General features: G+C 41.6%; 1 protein-coding gene across 2 annotated transcripts; it reads right to left on the bottom strand.

Moving 5' to 3' along the window:
- Nucleotides 1-4,391: 4,391 nt before the first annotated feature.
- On the bottom strand, nucleotides 4,392-18,273 carry LOC131246667 (zinc finger protein CONSTANS-LIKE 15). Of its 2 annotated transcripts, none has more exons than XM_058247019.1 (5): nucleotides 17,237-18,272; nucleotides 7,930-8,157; nucleotides 5,342-5,628; nucleotides 4,815-4,917; nucleotides 4,392-4,643 (listed from the first exon to the last, which is right to left on the bottom strand). In XM_058247019.1, the coding sequence occupies exons 1-5, from the start codon at nucleotides 18,065-18,067 to the stop codon at nucleotides 4,626-4,628; spliced, it is 1,467 nt and encodes a 488-aa protein (XP_058103002.1). In that variant the 5' UTR covers nucleotides 18,068-18,272; the 3' UTR covers nucleotides 4,392-4,625. The 2 variants fall into 2 exon arrangements, with proteins under 2 accessions (XP_058103002.1, XP_058103001.1); XM_058247018.1 differs by lacking the exon at nucleotides 4,392-4,643 and adding an exon at nucleotides 4,668-4,709 and having other exon boundaries at nucleotides 17,237-18,273.
- Between the last annotated feature and the right edge of the window lie 576 nt (nucleotides 18,274-18,849).

Below are 18,849 nucleotides of genomic sequence, written 5' to 3'. Positions count from 1 at the left end.
ATCGGTTTGATTTGAGTTAATATATGCCACTTGTACAATTTCTAAGTGCCAGCGCGTATGAAGCGTTATACGGAGCCTGAGTATCATATAAGTCGTTATCGATCGAAGAGCAGATCTCGGTTCCCGCGCAAGTGAACGGGAATCCTGCACAACAGCTGTTGCACAGAGCAGGTAAAGGTCCGAGTTCTGTGGGACCCATTGTTTTGTAAATGTGAAATCCACTCCGTCCATCGGGTGAGAGATCTCATGTTCACTATGTACCCCAAAAATAATCCTGACCCAAAGTTCAAGTGGTTCACACCAACGAAATCAATGTTAAATCATGCTTGAAACTTCTGAGTACATGCGGTGTGGCCCACCTGAGTTGTGTGTAACCGTCAAGCATTATGGATACGAGCCATCTAGTTAGGCGCATGATTTAAACCACTCGTCTATAAACGTATATCCCAATATACTTTTATAATTTTAGAGTTGCTAGCACATATACACTAGGGCCCAAAAAGGAGGAACGGTCGAGATCTCGTTCGGGAGAGCAGGACTCTGCAAGTAAGCCGTTGTACAGAGCGGTTTTCCGTACGTATCGTCGGACAGTTGGAGGTGGATTCTTGTTTGACCTATCGTACGTAGTTTGCATGGGGGTTCGAAAAGTATGAATTTTCGTTGCCATTTGAGGAGTCAACGGCTCTCCAAAAGAGAGAGAGCTCTAGTCGTACGTACTGGAAAGATGTGGGACCCACGTATTTTATAGACAAAATCCAATCCGTCTATGAGATGAAGCATCTATGAAATCCCCCATAACCGAAAAACCAGACAGATAAAAAATCAGAGTTATACAGAGAAATGGAACCAGAAGAGGGAACTCTCACCCTTGATTTTTACAGGGGTCCACATCACTCTCAAAACAATTTGAATTTTTTTCCCTATCCTTCGTCTGGAATTAATGAATGGTCTAAACGGCCTTGATTATATATAAACAATGCGATGGTACGTCAATGGTAAGAAACGGTGGGTGTTCCCTCTCAAAATGTTCCCTGTGATGTGGCCCATATAAGTTTTCGATCGAGATAATTTTTCTGGATCTAGAAATTTTCTGAGATTATTCATCTTATGAACGGATTGAATTTCATGATCACCGGGCCCACATCTGCCTAGTAGCATCGTAAACTTACGGTGGTCCCTGTACCACTGGAGCGAGCCTTTCGGTGGATTCTACTGTCTACAGCTAGAAAGATACTTCGAGGAGCGGCCATATGGTACCAGTACCACCACAACTTTGTGGTGGTACAGGAATTATGTGGGCTCCACATAAAATTAACATCCGATCTACCACATACATCGTATGCTTCCCCTCGTTATCACTCTAGAAAACCAAAACCAGGCCAATGCAAAAGTTAGATGGGCCATAACGCATAGGATAATGTATAATCATGACTTAGACTTCTAAATTCACGTGATGTGGACCACTTGGATTTCTAGATAGACTTATATTTTTATAATATTCTTCATTCTAGTTGGTAACATCTGATGAATGGATTAGATGGAAAATAAAGAAATTTTCTGGCTCACACATAGTGGGGAAGATTTTATCGGTTAAACATCACCTCCCGATTGTTCCTTGTTGTGTCGTCCAATTGAATTTTCTTTCGGATTGATTTTTGAACTCCTGAACTAACATCAAAGAGATCATCAAATGGGCGTGGAGGATTCGATAGAAAGTTTAAGTGGGCCACATCATAGAAACAATGCCAAGCCACAGATAAATAACAAATCTTTATCATGCCAAAAATGTATTGGACAGGTTATATGTCACATAACATGCTAGGTTGGAAGTTAGTTGGACGGTACTTATGGTCCAATCGGTTGGACTGGAGACCTCTTTTATTAGTTGGTATCCAATCCGTTTATGTGATACGTTTTACTGCAGATGGATGGTACACTAAAAAAAATACAATTAAGATTGGAAGATCCAGTCAATGAACCATAAAAAAGAACTAAACAAGATGGCCCATATTCGAAGGAAAGGAATTACAAGATCAAAGGGTTCAAATATTTCAAGCTGATGGTATTTTGTTTTTCTTTATTCTTTTTTATGCCCTTGCACGATGGTGGCCCATCATATAAACGGTTTGGATGACAGAAATATGACCCAAGACCCAACAGCCACAATCCCTGTGTAAGAAAGAAAAGATGTACTCTAGCAGAACTCAAAGATCCGGGACGCGAATTGGGTGGATCCGGTCGGTGGATCCCTGATTATAGGGCCCACCATTATGTATATGTTATCCATGCCATCCATCCGTTTTGCTAACTCATTTTAAGGAGTCAGCTCAAAAATGAAGGGGATCCAAATATCAGGTGGACCACACCACGAGGAAACGGTGGTGATTGAGGTCCTACCATTAAAAACTTCTACGGGCCACAAAAGTTTTGTATCATGCTGGTATTTGTGTTTTCCCTTCATCCAGGTCTGTGTGATGTTATCGACAGGTTTTGTGGCAAACAAACATTACGGTGGGCCCTAGGATGTTTTGAATGGTGGACGTTCAATTACCACTGTTTCCGTGATGTGGTCCACCTGATATTTGGATCTGTTTCATTTTTGGGATCATGCCCTAAAATGAGCTGAAAAAACGGATGGACGGCGTATATAAAACAGATACATCAAGGTGGGCCCCACAGTCACGATCCACCAACCTCGGTGATTCCCCCGATCCACCGAATCCGCGTCCTCAGAGCACAGACATGCCATGCCATTGCCAACTGAAGGGACACGCCATGATATTTTATAAGAGAAATTGTGATGCTCTGGAAGAATATGGTGCTCTGTACTCAAGCATTCTGGACTTGTGCACGTGACAATGCTATAACTAAAATTAAACCGTCCAAATTGTGGTACCCAACAAAGATTAGACAACCGCCCACAAATTATACAGATATGCTGCCCAAACTAGCCGATTGGTCGATATCTATTGGACGGCTAATCGCAAAATGATCAATGACCATTCTCCTCTTGCGGGCATCCAAGTGCAGATGCAATGATTTTTGTTAACGGGGAGTTAATTTGATATTCCATCATAACCTCTTATAATCTGAAAGCGGATTGCTTGTTGAATAACCTTACTGAGTAAACTGTGGGGCCCACAGTGACGTACGTCTCTTATCAACGCCAACCATCCATTTTACCTGCTCATTTTACAGTATGAGTCCAAAATTGAAACACAAAAAAAAAAAGCTCAAGTGGACCACACCACAAGGAAACGGTGGATATAATGACATCCACCGTTGAAACCTTCCTAGGGCCCACAGTGATGTACGGTGGGTATAACAACGTCCACCATTGAAACCTTCCTAGGGCCCACATTGATGTTTATTTGTCATCAGGTCACAGACACGGATTAAGGAAAACACAATCTTCAGCTTTCTCCAAAATTTCTGTGGCCCGCGAGAAGTTTTCAACAGTAGGCGTTGAATTCACAATGAGCTGGTAATACGGATGGACGGCATGGATAAGTCACGTACAGTGGGCCCCACAGTTCATTTTTAACCGTTCAATAAATGCCCACCAATTCGACATTCAGATAATCAAATCACTGGAGGAATAAAGTGGCGAGTTTGATTTTAATTACTCGCATGCCACGAATCCGATTTCCAAATAATTTCTGAGTTCCAGTGTATCATCCACCACTCTGCCGGAGTATTAAAATCACTTGTTAATAGCATACAGACGGACGAAAAAAGAGGCCCAAGTTTGACTGACCAAGGCCATTGGTTTGGCTGACCCCACCATTAATCGCAAACGGTGTACATGGGATCTTAGCAATGAGGCCCAAGTTTGACTGATCAAGGCCATCGGTTTGCCTGGCCCCACCGTGGATGTAACATGGCCCAAAATCTCATTCCTAGGATAACCCGGTCAGCACAATTTTTGCTTTGCAAGGCATACCAGATTAACTGATTTGTGAAAATCTCCAAGGTGCCAATCCATGGAGTGACACATGAATGATTTGATTAGCTGATGGGCCCCACCTACTGGAGATAGGGGCAAAAACGCATGTGGGTAGTAATCCTCTTTTATACATATAATCATACATTATCTGGGGAATGATACAATGACACGGGGGGCCAACCCACAACCCACGTAACATCACCATGATCTGAACCGTTCACCAAGGAGACCTAAAGCCAAGAAATTGCTTCCGTTCGGATGATCGAAGCAATGGGCTCCTGTTTTAGTTTTGTAACCATCACCTTACAGGAAACAAATCAGATGTTCAAAACCGCATGATTACCATCAGAACATGACCAATATCCCCAACAGCAGCCCCATCGAATCAACAGTCCAGATAATGCCAGGATCACATGGGTGGCCCATGTTTGGAATCGCCCATGCTACGTTGCAATATCATGAAATCTCCTGATACTTGGTGCAACCAAACGCACCCCAAACCACAGAATTAAGCCACACCCCACAGCTAAAGAACCACCATCGAGGACTGCAAATGGGCCCCACCCAATCATATCTCACCACCTAAAAACTGGCATAACTGGGGTCCACCTCCCATCGTCCAGATCCTTGGCATTCCTAGGGCATTCTAGACTCAGATCGAATCTTCTGCCATGATAACTCAGTGACAATAGTAGAACTGCATCATCATAATGAAGTGAAAAGAATATCATTTTAGTTAGTAGAGCAGACAAATGCCGATTGCCTGCATTCCAATTTCAAAAGGGAAAAAAAAACACAAGCAGCAGACAAATATTAACAGCACAACACAAAGGAAATGAAAAGAAAAAAAATACATTCAGCTGCTTACTTCGACATCAGCAGTTTGGTTTGACTTCACGAAACGACCCTTTACTCGCTTCCTTGTGTCAGCCCTAGCCTTCCTAGACTCGTAGCGGATGTGCTTATCATATCTGCTTGCAACACAAGTTAAGAAAGCATCGAAAGTTTCAGCTAATGAAAGGAAAGGCATGCGAATTAGATGAACTGTAAATGCTGAGCCCAAATTTAAAATGCAGGCATGATATGATGGCTTGCGCTTGGAAAATACCCCAAAATCCCCGACCCAGAGTATACCATCAGTCCATTAAATATCAACCATCAGCTATTAATTGTCCACTTGCAAAGCACTGATACAATGTCTAGGATCATCTGATAGAGGAGATATTGGGGCATGGACCAACCCACCATGTCCTGGGTTACTAAGAAGTGGACCCCACCAGTATGATTGTTGGATCCAGCAGGAAAAAGAAAAAACATGGCTTCTTTTATTATTCAGGAATCATATAAACATGAGGGGGGAAATAGCAAAAGAAACAGAGATGAGAGGAATCATGCCTGCGGTTTTTCCGTTTCTCCTTGTAACGTAACATGGCATTGCCTCTGTTCTGTGCCAACAGTTCCATGTCAGCCTGACTCGTTGCTGGTTTTGCAGCTTCACCACTGAATGGAGAAGGGTGTTTGCTGAAAAGGAAGTCTTTGCTACTGCTATTGGCTCTTGGTTCAGGGAAAGTGGTGGCTGATGGCCTCAATGGAAAAATGTTGCTTCCAGATGTTGATGGCACTTGGCTTGCTGGTTGGTTCAAATTATTCTGCCATTTGCTGATCGGGCACATCATACCCAGCTGCAGGGGGGGGAAACTAAGAATAAGAAGCAAAAGATATAATGAGGGATATGCAGACAACTTTTCTAAGCATGGTTTTAGGAATTGTTCCAGTCGACTCAGGACTTGGGCTATATGGCCCATTAGATATTATGAGGAATATGTAAACAGCCTTTCTAAGCATGGTTTTTAGACTCGTTCGAGTCGACTTAAACGGGCAATACTCCCTCCCTCCGAATGAGTTGACTTGAACAGGCGATACTCCCTCCCGCCCTCCCACTACACCCACAGTGGGGAGACGATCTCTACTTCTTTAGGGCAATTGTTATCATCTACAACTACACCTGTTTTACGCAATTCATAAAACACCCAAGCTCTGTTGGGTTTGTGTGTGCGAAAATCCATTCAGTCCATCAGGTAAGAACCCTCATATTGACCATGGTAGAAAAGAACAGCCCAATAAATTTAAAAAATAATTTTAAAAAAGAAGAAGAAGAAGAAGAAGAAGAAGAAGAAAGAAAGAAACCTCAGATGGGCCACACTAATGGAAACAATGTAAAAATTGTGCCCAAAACATCCTAAGTTCATGTGGTGTGACCCACCTGAGTTTTGGATTATGCTATTTCTTGTATCTTATCTTCATTATTGTGAGCCACGCCTAATGATGGGATTTGATGAAAAATACGCTCCATGGTGGTCCCAGAAACAAACCTATGGTCGGCATAACATCCCCATTGTTCACTGTGGTGTGGTCAATAAGTTGCCCATCTGGCCAATTTTTTTGGTCCCAGGGCCTAGCATTGAGGAGCACGCCTGATAGACGGAGTGGAGGATGTCACATAAACAACATGGTGCGCACTGGATTGAGAAATTGGGGGAGACTCAGCCTGACTTATCTGCATCAACTCGACTCGGGATCGAGCGAGTCAGTCCCTGTCGCCCAGTCTTTTAACCATGTTTCTAAGCCCAGGGATCCACACATGACCCCACATGCTATCAGGTCAGCCCTGCTGTTGTGTGTGTGTGCGCGTTTGTTGCGTGTGTCCATGCACCTGTGTGTGTATGTGTGCACGGGCAAAGAGTAAAGACTCTTTCATGAAGAGTTGAATGAAAAAACTGAAGATCTTCTGCATGGAAATATTTTCTTGCTTTGGGAGTGATTCCTCGAAATCTATTGGATGGGATGCTCAACACAAGCATGGTGTGATGATATGCTCACACAGGAGTTCGTGCTTTGTATCGAGTTGGTGTGATGCTAACCCCATCAAAGTATGAACAATAAAACTACATTTCTGACATTTAAAGGCATTCATTTTATTCATTTGTGGTTCATTGTCCTGCATCAAGTGCACAAAAGTGTATGCATATGATTATGACCTCAATACGTACGCCTGTTATGCATGTAATGTCTCTGTCTAAAGCAAAACACACACACACAGACCCTAGCTAGAAATATGGAGGAATATTTCCTGTGATCCATCAGCAAAAAGGCAATTCCAAAATGTTGTCAAAAGCTCATCATCACATTCAAAAGTATATCATTCCTCAGTGTGGGTGGATGTGTAAATAATAAAAATTTAAAATTTAAAAAATAAAAATAAAAAAAAGCTGGGTTGAACCTGCAACCTTAAGGTTGCAGCTAAGATTACAATGAATGTTTCAAGATGATGTTGGACCCATTTTGTTTCTCTGCTCAATCTTGACAATCCATTTTTCATGCGGTTGATCGGATGTTTAGGATGATCTAATTGGCGTGATTTTTGCACCGTGGCCTTCTCCTAATTGAATTAATGAATGAACAGTTCAAATCGGTTTTAGCTCATTCCATGTGTCATTTAAAATCTTTGGGGACATTGCTAATGTGAAATGTCCCCATGAAGGTGGGAACATTAGCAAAACCCATATGCGTAAGTGTGAAGAAAAATAGTCTCCTCTCTTTTCTTCCTCTACACGTCTTCCACAGTGTAGTCTCTTGAGTTTAATAGGATGCACTATTGTATTCAATTGCAGTAATTAGTTCAAAACGTGGAAATGACCAAATAGTAACTATCTTTGTTCGTGTTCATATTGAGGAACTAGGCTCCCAATGGCAATTAAATTTCATGAAGGACATGAAAATAATGTAACTGAAATTTGAGGGCTACTTCCTCGTTATGAATACTACAAAACAACATTGCAGATTCATCATTTCCTCTCGATTAAACCCAATGTTCGCAATTCAATTCAGCTGTGCATCCAAATGCACACTTCAAAGGAAGATGCCTGCAGCAAAGAAATCAATTCCAATTTCCAACAGTAAATGTAAATTTAGAATGAGCTTACATTTTGAGATGAAATGCGTTGCACATCAGTTGAAGAGATATCCTCATGTGCCGAAGAGCAATTCATGTCATATATGTCTTCTAAGACTTTCGTAGTTGCTAAGGAAGTTTCTTTCATAAAGTCATCATAGCTCTTGATAATAAAACCTGCCTCATTTGTACCATACCCAACATCTAGCGATGCATTTTCACCATGTTCCCTCGATCTTCCTAAATTAAAATCCCAAATCTGCAAGAATACAGAATAGAACTGAATACATGGAGGCAAGAGCACCCTTTTCATAATTGATTCAACTGTAGAATTCATAATCGCATGACCATGTTGACAAGAGTGAATGAAAAGATCTTTGATAAGCATACACGTGCAATAAAGCTTGTCTAAACGGCAAACATGTGCCAACATGGCTTGACAAATCCAAGATCCAATCCATCCATCAGGACAGCAGCAATACATTGATGCCCCAGCCCAAAGAATCAGGTTAATCCATGTGTCAGGTGGACCACAGTTTGTAAAACAAATATATGGCTCCAAGAAACTTGTATGAAGTTTTCCAATCCATCCACCCATTTCCAATATTTGGGCCCAAATGTTGATTGGACAGATTTTATTTTGTGAAAACACCTACAAGGTCGGACCAACCAAATGGATGGGTTAGATCCCGCACATGTGCCATGCTCGCATGTTGATGCGGACACAGGTGCATTCAAGGTGTACCAACGAAGAAAGCGCCAACCACAAGTGCCGTCCTTGTGGATAGGCGAATATTGAGGAGCTGAAGACCTTTCACATGTGATTGGACATATAGAAGACCCCACTTAGGGAAGACACATGTGAAGGAAGATTGGAGAAAGAAGACCGAGCGCACAAAATTTCTCATACTTATGTTATTTGTGCATTTTTGACTTAGTTAGGGGTCTTTTAGTAATCTTATATCTTTATTTGCTTATTCTAGGGGTATTTTAGTAATTTTATGTCTTTATTTGCTTATTTAAGTGGGGTAAAGCCCTAAACACGAATTTCAACTATTGATGAATGAAAAGCAAACCCTTTGGTTGCCTCCTTCCTCTCTTCTCTCTAATGGTGCTTCTTCTCTCCCCTTGATCTTCTTCTTCTAATTTCTTCTTGTGCCCCTCCAACTTCCTCAAGGTAATAACTTTCTTTCTTCTATTTTTTTGTTTTGGCTAAGTCCTCTTCGATCAAAATCTTGAGAACCGATCTAAACCCTAAATCCCCAAATTCTCAAATCCCTAATCCGAGAAACTTCTTGGTTCTTCGGACTAGTGATCTTCATTGATCGATTGGGTGTGACCATGCAAGATCGGAAGGTCTCATCCCTCGCCGGATCCAACCTAAGTAGTAATTGAATTCCATACTCCATGGTTGTAGTGATGGCCCGCTCCATTGCATGTTTCCTTTATGATTTTCTCAGTTATGATGATTATTGTTAGAATTTTAGATCATTTATTCCTTTTATTTCCGCTGTTTAATTATTTCCATGAGCATGCATCATAATTAGGGCTGTCCTACGTCACATGTGCTGCGCGTACAAGAGCTTTACTGCACGTGCGTATGCACTTAGCAAAGCTTGAATGAAAAAATGAGAGAGAGGGAGAGTACTGGTAAGAAAAAAAAAAACTTAGCATGACAATTCCATGGTTCAGTTGTCCTTTATTATTAGAGTTTTGTTAATAGGAGGTTTACTGATTCCACTGCATGCAGATTGCAGTGCCTCTGCACATCATCCCATGTGCCAAGCTGGCACCCGTGTGGAACATCCGAGCTGTCCATCAGGCAGGCCTCAACATGTAGATACCCGTCCAAAAATCTGTTTAAGTCGAGTTAAATGTGCACTACATATATTGGCTGCATGAAAGACAATAAAAAATTGGAATACCAGTTTAACTTCTCATTCTATAGCATCAAAAGGCTCTCAGTAGAAGAGCTTTGAGAGATTCTATCTCTTCAACAGGTCCAGACATCAGATTCATCCATGTCCTGGTCATTGATATTCCCAGGAGCTCTTCTATTAAATTCCTCCTAACAATACCCAATGGAACAGGCTACCTTTAAACAACCCTACATGTCAGATATGACACGGCGTGGGTATTGGTTTGGGATCTGTGTCAGCTAAAGCTCAGCTGTACTCAAATGTTTTTATATTAAAAGAACAATTAAAAACAGTAGATTTGGGGTGCAACTAAGGTAGATTGGGTCGGGTTGAGGGTCAACCCAATCCCGACCCTACCTCAATAAGACCAAACCTGCAACCCCACCTGATCCGAATTCCAACCCGAGGTGCCCAATCATGATATTGAAAAATGGTTACATAATGGTTGGAACATCCATTACTTTACGGTAACAATGGGACCTGTTACACAATACAGGGTTGTAATGCCTGTCCTGGAAAAAAAAATAAAAAAGAGGCCCATAATGGCCCTATAACAGCTGTTACAAGCCCGTAACGGTCATATATGTGACCGATACATTTTCTTCCTTTCATCATCATCATCATTTAAAGCCTCATCCCAATTAATTGGGATCGGCTACATGAATCTTATTCCACCATTTCACTCTATCAAGGGCCAGGCCATTAAGTCTTTTATTACCACCTCCATCCACTTCCTTTTGGGCCTTCCCCTTGCCCTTTTAGAGCCTTCAACTTATACTAACTCACTCATTTTAACTGGTGTAGTTCTTGGTCTCCGTTGCACATGATCGAACCATCTTAAGTCTACTTTCCCTCTTCTGAATCTCATTACCTATTGGAGCTACTCTTTAAGTTCCCTTGAATGCATTCATTTCAAATTCAATCCCCCCTTGTCTTGCCACCCATCCATCTCAACATTGTTCATTAATTGCCCAACATTTTGACCTATAAATCACAGCTGGTCAGTCATATGGCCGTTACAATATGAACTCTAACAGCCATGACAGCCCAATAATGGTCCAAAATTTTTTTTTTCAAAGGAAGAAACTGAATCTGACCGTTACAAGCCTGCATAGATCCATTACAGCCCCATCATGGCCCTGTATTGGCTGATATGGCATTTACCGCCCCATGTTGCGTTAAAGGGTCCCACCATTTTCGTTATGTAATGGCCGTTTTTAATACCATGACTGGTACACAACGATCACATAAAACTCCAGAGGCACATCTTCATTTCTTCCACCCAGCTTGAATTTTATGGGCAACATCTGTCTCGATCTCTTCGCTCTCATGAATTATTAACCCAAGGTATCGAAAGTGGTCATTTTCTAAAACTTTTTGGTCAGCAATCTTAACTAATTACTCCGATGTAGCACATCACTTACATGGAACACCCTAGCATGACTTTGGAACGTCATATTGTTCATGATGAAATTATGGCATAAATCTGACGCCAGCTGCCAAACTAACGCAACCCACCTTTATCCAGGCCGAGGATGGGCAATGAGAGCACAAAACTCTCACGGGTGCAATTTAATGGACTATTGAATAGGCTGATTACAATCAAGCATTATCTAATAGTCTGATACATAGGTTGATTATAAGCAATGAGTTCAACACATTTCCTTCATATATATATATATATATATATATATATATATAATGACCGTTACAAGGGTGCAACGGTCGTCATAGCCCGTATCATAACAACCATAAGGCTGGCCATCACGGCCACTGTTACTGCTATTGAATACCTTGGCCTAACCTAACCCAAGTGTGCTCAATCTGAACCCAACCTGATTTCAAATCAGGTTGGTGTTTTCCAACCCAAGACACGAGGACCTTGACAGCTTCAGCCAGCCCGACCTGAACTTGGGTTGGGTCATCTGTGTCCAGGTTGACCCAAACCTAAGTTGTAGCCCTACATTAGATATTTAAGCATTGTTATCATGTTAAAAATACCTTACACATCAGAATCACCATCAGCATCTAAGCCTTATCCCAGCTAATTCAGGTCAGCTACACGAATCCCTTTCCACTATTCCACCCTTTCATCATCATCCAAGCCTTATCCCAACTAATTGGGGTCGGCCACATGAATCCTTTTCTGCCATTCCACTCTATCAAGGGCCACTATTCCACTCAATCAAGGACAATATCCTCATTTAAAACGTGGGCCATCAAATATATTCGTACTACCTCCAACCATGTCCTTTTTTCATCTTCCCCTTGCCCTTTCAGAGCCTTCAACTTTAACCAACTTGCTCCTTCTAACCGGTGTAGTTCTTGGCCTCCTCTCCTTTGCATATGGTGAAATCATCCAAGCCTGCTTTCCCTAATCTTATTACTAATTGGTGGCAACCATAAGTTCCCTCCAATGCATTCACTTCTGATTCTATCCTTCTTCATCTTGCCATCATCCATCTCAATATCCTTGCTTCGGGTACACTCATCCTATGAACATGTTTTTCCTTGACTAGCCAGCATTCCATCCCATGAAGCATGGCTGGTCTTATAGCCATCCTTTAAAATATCAAACTAGTAAATATACCATATATGGTTATATCCCCTATGCATTGAGATTTGGGAGTCGAGCAAATCCAAAACCTAGGCCAATACAGTATCCCGGGAAAAAAAAAAAGGCCAGTACCACTGCCTATAACCCAATGACATGTGGGATGTGCGAATTTAAGTCCACTAGACCCTAGAAGCAATGTTTAGTAGCAATGAGGTGAGGACCTTTATGTGGGATTTAATGCAACGGAAGATCTTCTATAAAGCCTACTTCCATTGTTTTCTTGGAAGTGGAAATAGGTACAGTTTGGTCAACATCCTAAGTTCCATTCCACACTGAATGTATGACGCATGGGATATGGGATGTGAAACATGCTTGCCCCAAAACAAAACCCCACTAAACACTTGGTCTCTAAGCAAGAGGGATGGAGAAGTGCAAGAAAGTAATGGAGTATTGACATATCTCCCTTTGATGATTTTGATGTTGACAGAGAGAGTGGAGCAAATAGCTAATCAAAAATGCATTAAATGTTACTTGGTGCTTGTTAACGGAAGTGGATATGACCCACCTAGTTCTTATTCTCTTATTATCTTTTGTTTATATAAATTAATATATCTTGGGTATTTTTGCTTTGGTTACTTAAAGGATATAATTGTCATATTGGATTTGTTTAGTTATCAAAAGGGAGAGAGTGGGTAGTACTACTCAATAAGGGCTTTCGTGTTCTAGGTTTTCATCTTCTTCCCTCTTTACTTCTCCTTTTCTTCTCTTCTTTCACATACTACAGTGGCATGCTACAGTGACAAGCAGCTTGTTCTACATGGTAGCAAAGACTAATTATCCAAATATGTCTGATGTTTCCATTGCCTTGAGGTAAGCATGCTTGTACTGATCATCCTATCTCAATGCTCTTTTTAAAGATATCTCTCATTTCGACGCTTGTCTCCCACTTTTCATAAATTTGCTCTATCCTCATCCTATCATTCTATTCCCAAGTCATACAAGGAAGCATTATTACATAAGGAGTGGAGGCGAGCAATGAAAGAGGAAATAGCAGCTTTTTATCATAATAACACTTAGGAGATTACCAGTCTACCTTCCGAAAAACATGTTGTTGGTTGTTGGTTGGTGTAAACAATTAAGTTTCATTCTAATGGAGCAACTGAACGTTTGAAAGCTCGCTTAGTTGCTAAGGGATATACTCAAACCCTTGGTCTTGATTATACTGAAACCTTCTCTCCCATTGCCACGATCAATTCCATTTATTTTGTTCTTTCTGTGGCAGTTAACAATGGTTAGACCCTTTTCCAATTAGATACCAATTAGATTTCCAATTAGATGTCAAAAATGCCTTTCTTCATGGTGATTTCACGGAAGAGGTATATATGGAGTAACTACCTAGATTTGTTGCTCGTGAGGAGTCAGATAAAGTGCGTAAACTAGAAAAGGCGATTTATGGGTTGAAGCAATCACCACGTACATGGTTTGACAAATTCGATAAAGTTGTGTTGAACTATCGGTTTGTTCGAAGCCATGCTAATCATTCCATCTTCATATGGAAAGGCACCTCATCTCTTATTGCGTTGGTAATATATGTTGATGACATTGTCGTTACAAGAAGTGACAATAAAGGGACTAAGGAGCTTAAGAAGTATCTTCAGAAGCATTTTCTCACAAAAGATCGAAGTCATTTTCGATATTTTCTTAGTATAGAAGTAATCAGATCAAAAGAAGGAATTAATCTATCTCAAGAGAAATACGTTCTAGACTTACTTGTGGAGGTAGAACTTCCTAGTACTAAGCCAGTTAATACACCAATGGATTTGAATCACAAACTTGTTGGTGATCAAGGAGATGTATTCAAAGACCCAAGGATGTATAGAAGACTAGTGGGTAAATCATCTATTTAACCATTACTCAACTAGACATTTCTTATATTGTGAGTGTGGCGAGACAGTTTATGAGTTCTCCAAAGGTACCTCACATGGATGCAGTTATTCGAAATTTGTGATAGCTTAAAAAAAGCATCAGGTAAGGGATTTTTGTACAAATGAAACAATCATCTGCAGATCATAGCATACTCTAATGTAGACTGGACAGGTTCTTTAGTGGATAGGCGCGATCTATTACTTAGTACTACACGTTTGTCGCAGGAAATCTATTCATGTCAAAGAGTAAAAAGTAGAGTGTCATAGCCCAATCAAGTGTGGAAGCAGAATATAAAGCAATGGCTCACATGACGTGTGAGTTAATGTGGATCAATAAATTGTTACATGAGGTGAGGTTTGCAGTGAATCTACTTATGCAGTTGTTTTGTAATAATCAAGAAGCACCCCATATTTTAAACAATCTAGTTTATCATAAGAGAACTAAACATATTAAAGTTGACTATCACTTCATACGTGAGAAGGTCTCCAGTGGTGAAATCTTTATGCCAACTATCTGATCTCAAGATCAACTTGCTGATGTATTCACCAAGGCTCTTGGCCATACTCGCTCAATACACATATTCTCCAAGTTTGGCATCTACAACATTTATGCTCCAACTTGAGGGGGAGTGTTTATGAAAGCGGATATAACCCATCTAGCTCTTATTATCTTATAATCATTTATTTATGTTAATTAGGATATGTTGAGTATTTTTCCTTTTGTTACTTGAAAGATATAATCGTCATATTGGATATATCTAGTTATAAAAAGGGAGAGAGGGGGAGGTCCAACTCAATAAGGGCCTCTCTTTTCTTTTCTTCTTTCACGTGGTACAATGCAATGCTATAGTTTCATGCGACAGTTACCTGCTACAGTTCTATGCGACAATGACCTGCTACAGTACCATGTAGATTGTTCTATAGTGCCCATATATGGCACCTTCTAAACTTAATATAGAAGTGTTGAATGCCTATGTAACCCGAGTATTGGTACAAGTATGAAAAATGTCGAGGGTGGGGTTTAATGGATGCATATGTTATCCGTGTAAATGTAAGAATATCAAGCACGTCGAGGTTTGGGTTTGCTAGACGCCAATGTTAACCAAGTACAGCCACAAGTATCAAGCATGTAAAGGTTCAACCAATCCTCAAAATGAGGATTATCAAGACATGGATACGGCAAGGATTGTTTGAGGCCTGTTTGGATCGTTGACTACCATAGTAATGTAGTGGAAAACTCACATCGTTACACTTTACCATGGATTGGATAGAGCCAGTTGTCAAATCATGGTAATCCTTCGGAATCACCGCAGAGACTTGGATTGGAGGTGTGTTGATGTGACATAGTTTTGTGGGCCACAACATGATGTATGTGTTATATCCACACCGTCCATCCATCTTGTGAGATCATTTTATGGAATGAGACAAAAAAAATGAGGCAGATCTAAAACGGAAACAGACCACACATAAAGCAGCGGGGATTGAACACCTTCCGTTGAAAGCTTCTTGGGGTCCACAAAAGTGTTGGATCAAGCTGATATTTGTGTTTTCCCTTCATCTAGGTATATATGACCCTATGAACAGGTTGGATGGCAAAAAAAAAAAAAAACATCATGGTGGACCCTAGGAAGGTTTCAACAATGGTCATCATTGTCCCCACTGCTTTTTGTGGTGTGGTCCACTTGAGCTTTGGATCTACCTCATTTTTTGGGTCATGCCCTAAATGATATTGCAAAATGCATGGACGGTGTGGATATAACACATATTGAAGAATTTATATTCAGGTGCATCTAACCATGATACACACTTTACATGCATATCCATGGTCAGAAGTGGAACTGCGAGAGTGGCATTGCGTCCAACAAATACCTCGTTTTACTTCCAACTACGGTGGTAATGATAATCATTACCCATTTACAGTACATTACGTTTGTAATCACTAATCCAAACAGGCCCTCAATGCTCGTAAGTATCATTATGTTAAAACGCTCTCCCAAGAATCACAGGAGTTGAATTCATTTCACCCTATGCACACTGTTCACTACATATACCAAATCATCATCATCTAAGCCTTATTCTAACTAATTGCGGTTGGCAACATGAATCTTGTTCCTCGATTCAACTCTATCAAGGGCCAATTCTAGAAGTCATTAATTCCTGATCAACAATCCTAGAGTTCATATTCCCAGTAAATATAGGTTTAACCCTTAGAAAAGTGAAGGTATCTTATCCTTACCCTAATCCCATTATCCAATTTGGTAATCCATATTTATAAAGGATTTGGGTACCATATACGGATGTGGATATGATACGAATATTCTACCAAATTTAAAGCATTTGAGCATCTCATAGAACATTCTACCCATCTTTTGATTTCGTATTTAGGTAACAATGTAATTGAATCTAACACACAACAACTCCTGCAATTTTCTTTTTTAACAAAACAGTGGAAAAGGTGGGAAATTTTGAAATGAAATGACTCTGATAGGTGTGATGCCCACAGTTGTAAATGTGCCAAAACACCCTGTATAAGCCGACACAAAGGAAATGACATTTTCGTTCCACCTGCCAACCTTTTGGTAACATATATCGTTTATCACTTCATGAGATCAGCAACAAACAGTATCTACCCCGTCGATCATCCATCTGATTGGCGGCCTGCAAATTGATAATTAAAACTAATGGTTTGCAATTTAAGGGGAAAGTTGGGCACTGATCTGATAGTCATCAGCATCTGATTGGGAAGATTCTTGGGCTATCCCCCATCCAAGGGGGCCACACCATATGTACCATTAGGATCACAAAAAAGGTGGGCCTAACACACACAGCTCGTTTGGCCAAGCAAATCACTGCATCCAATGTTGTACATTTCCTCTACAAAAACAAGACCCCATCATTGAATCATGAAAAATATGAGAAGGACGTAAGAAGCAAAACCTGACTGGCCTGATTGGCAGCGGCGGTGGAATTACACTCCCACATCAGCAGTGAAGAATACGACGCCTGCTGCAGCATCGCCTGCTCCGCATCCGCCGCCCCATCGCCGCCATTCCCCAAATCGGGCCCCACATTCCTGCCGGGCGTCGCCGGACTCAAATCGCAGTTTGACACTGCATCACCACCGCCATCCTCGCCCCGCATCAGGTCCTTCTTAAGCAACTCCACCAGCTGCTGAAACATCAACTGCTTGTACTTCCCGCCACCGGATCCCTGCCGTTGCTTTACCGATGGGACCTCGCTCGAGACCACCATCTGATCCCGGATCCCGATCGAAGGATCCTTGAAGACCCACGCATCATCGACGGACAGGATCGAGTCCAGGGTCTCCCAATTGGAGAAGGACGAATCACGACGGTCCGTCGGCGAAGGCGAGAGCAGGGAATTCTTGTCACCGAGATCAACGCCCCAGATCGAGGCAAGCTCGAGGGCGGAGGGGCATCCGGAGAAGCCATCGACGGGAGATCGGGCGTGAGACCCACCGGCGGAGCAGCTGCCGTGGGCGTCCCAATCGCATTCCTGGCACAGGAAGAGGTGGTCCGTCGAGCAGCGGACGGAGGCCGATGCATCGCCGCAGTTGTCGCAGATCTGAGAGCGAAGGTGCTTGCTGGAGAGGGCGTTCGCGGAGTGCACGTGACGGTCGCACGTGAGGCAGAGCTTTGCCGAGTCGGCTCGGCAGTAGAGAACAGCGACCGAGTCGGTGCAGAACTCGCATGGAGGAGGCGTTTCACGACCTCGTCTGACGGTAGCCGGCGTCTGATGCTTTTCCATGGTTTTCTAGAGATCAGACGATCTGACCTTCATTTGATTGAAGAAGCTGCTGCTGCTGTGAGATATGAGATGAGATGTTGAAGAGAAGGGCGTGTAGCTTCTCTTTATTTTATATCGACGCGAGTAGATTTTCTTTTTCTTTTCTTTTTTTGGAAGTTGGGGAGGTTTGGAGAGAGAGAGAGAGAGAGAGAGAGAGGAGGAGGGGGGGGGGGGGGCACATGAGAAGCATGGGGGAGTTGCAGAGTCTCCGAGAAGGAGATATTTCAGGTGGGGCCCACCAGAAGTGACGAGATATATCGGCGCTTTTTGCTGAGCTGGCACGAGATGGTAGGGGCATCTTTTTTTAGCAAGTAGGTAATATGCCCTTTCCTCATAAATGAGGGAGGAATATCTTTTTTAATAGTTTTGTCTACCGTGTGCGTTTGGAATCCGTTTCTTAAATGGTAGTGGCTCTCTATGGTACACGTCGCATGGATGTGAGAAATCCAGACCGTTCAATTCGTTGGTTTTTAACAGGGGGCATCATCGTCCTAATGACTTGCCCGTAAGGATTCCTTGCAAAGCAATAGAAAAACAAAAGGATTTTCTTTTACTAATGTGATAATTTTCATTATCTGGTTAGCAAAGCATGATGATTTAACAAAGTTATTATTGTATTTTTTTTTTATTAGTCGTTTGATTTCCACACATGCTAAGTGACAGAAAATGGGCAATTATTACTCAACATTATCTGCTTGAGAGAGGAGATTTGTTGTCTCAAAAATCATGTAAATTTAGTGTAA

The sequence above is a fragment of the Magnolia sinica genome, chromosome 5 (genome assembly GCF_029962835.1).
Source record: "Magnolia sinica isolate HGM2019 chromosome 5, MsV1, whole genome shotgun sequence".
Taxonomy (NCBI): Eukaryota; Viridiplantae; Streptophyta; class Magnoliopsida; order Magnoliales; family Magnoliaceae; genus Magnolia; species Magnolia sinica.
Note: the sequence above shows the minus strand (reverse complement) of the source record. Positions and strands in the feature narration are given on the sequence as shown.

What these genes read in the sequence shown, in the direction of transcription:
- LOC131246667 (XM_058247018.1), bottom strand. Translation starts at nt 18,067, where the DNA reads ATGGAAAAGCATCAGACGCCGGCTACCGTCAGACGAGGTCGTGAAACG. An exon ending in GAGAAACGGAAAAACCGCAG is followed by an intron (nt 4,918 to 5,341) that starts GCATGATTCCTC and finishes TGTTGCAAGCAG; the next exon opens with ATATGATAAGCACATCCGCT. An exon ending in ACCAAACTGCTGATGTCGAA is followed by an intron (nt 4,710 to 4,814) that starts GTAAGCAGCTGA and finishes ATTGGAATGCAG; the next exon opens with GCAATCGGCATTTGTCTGCT.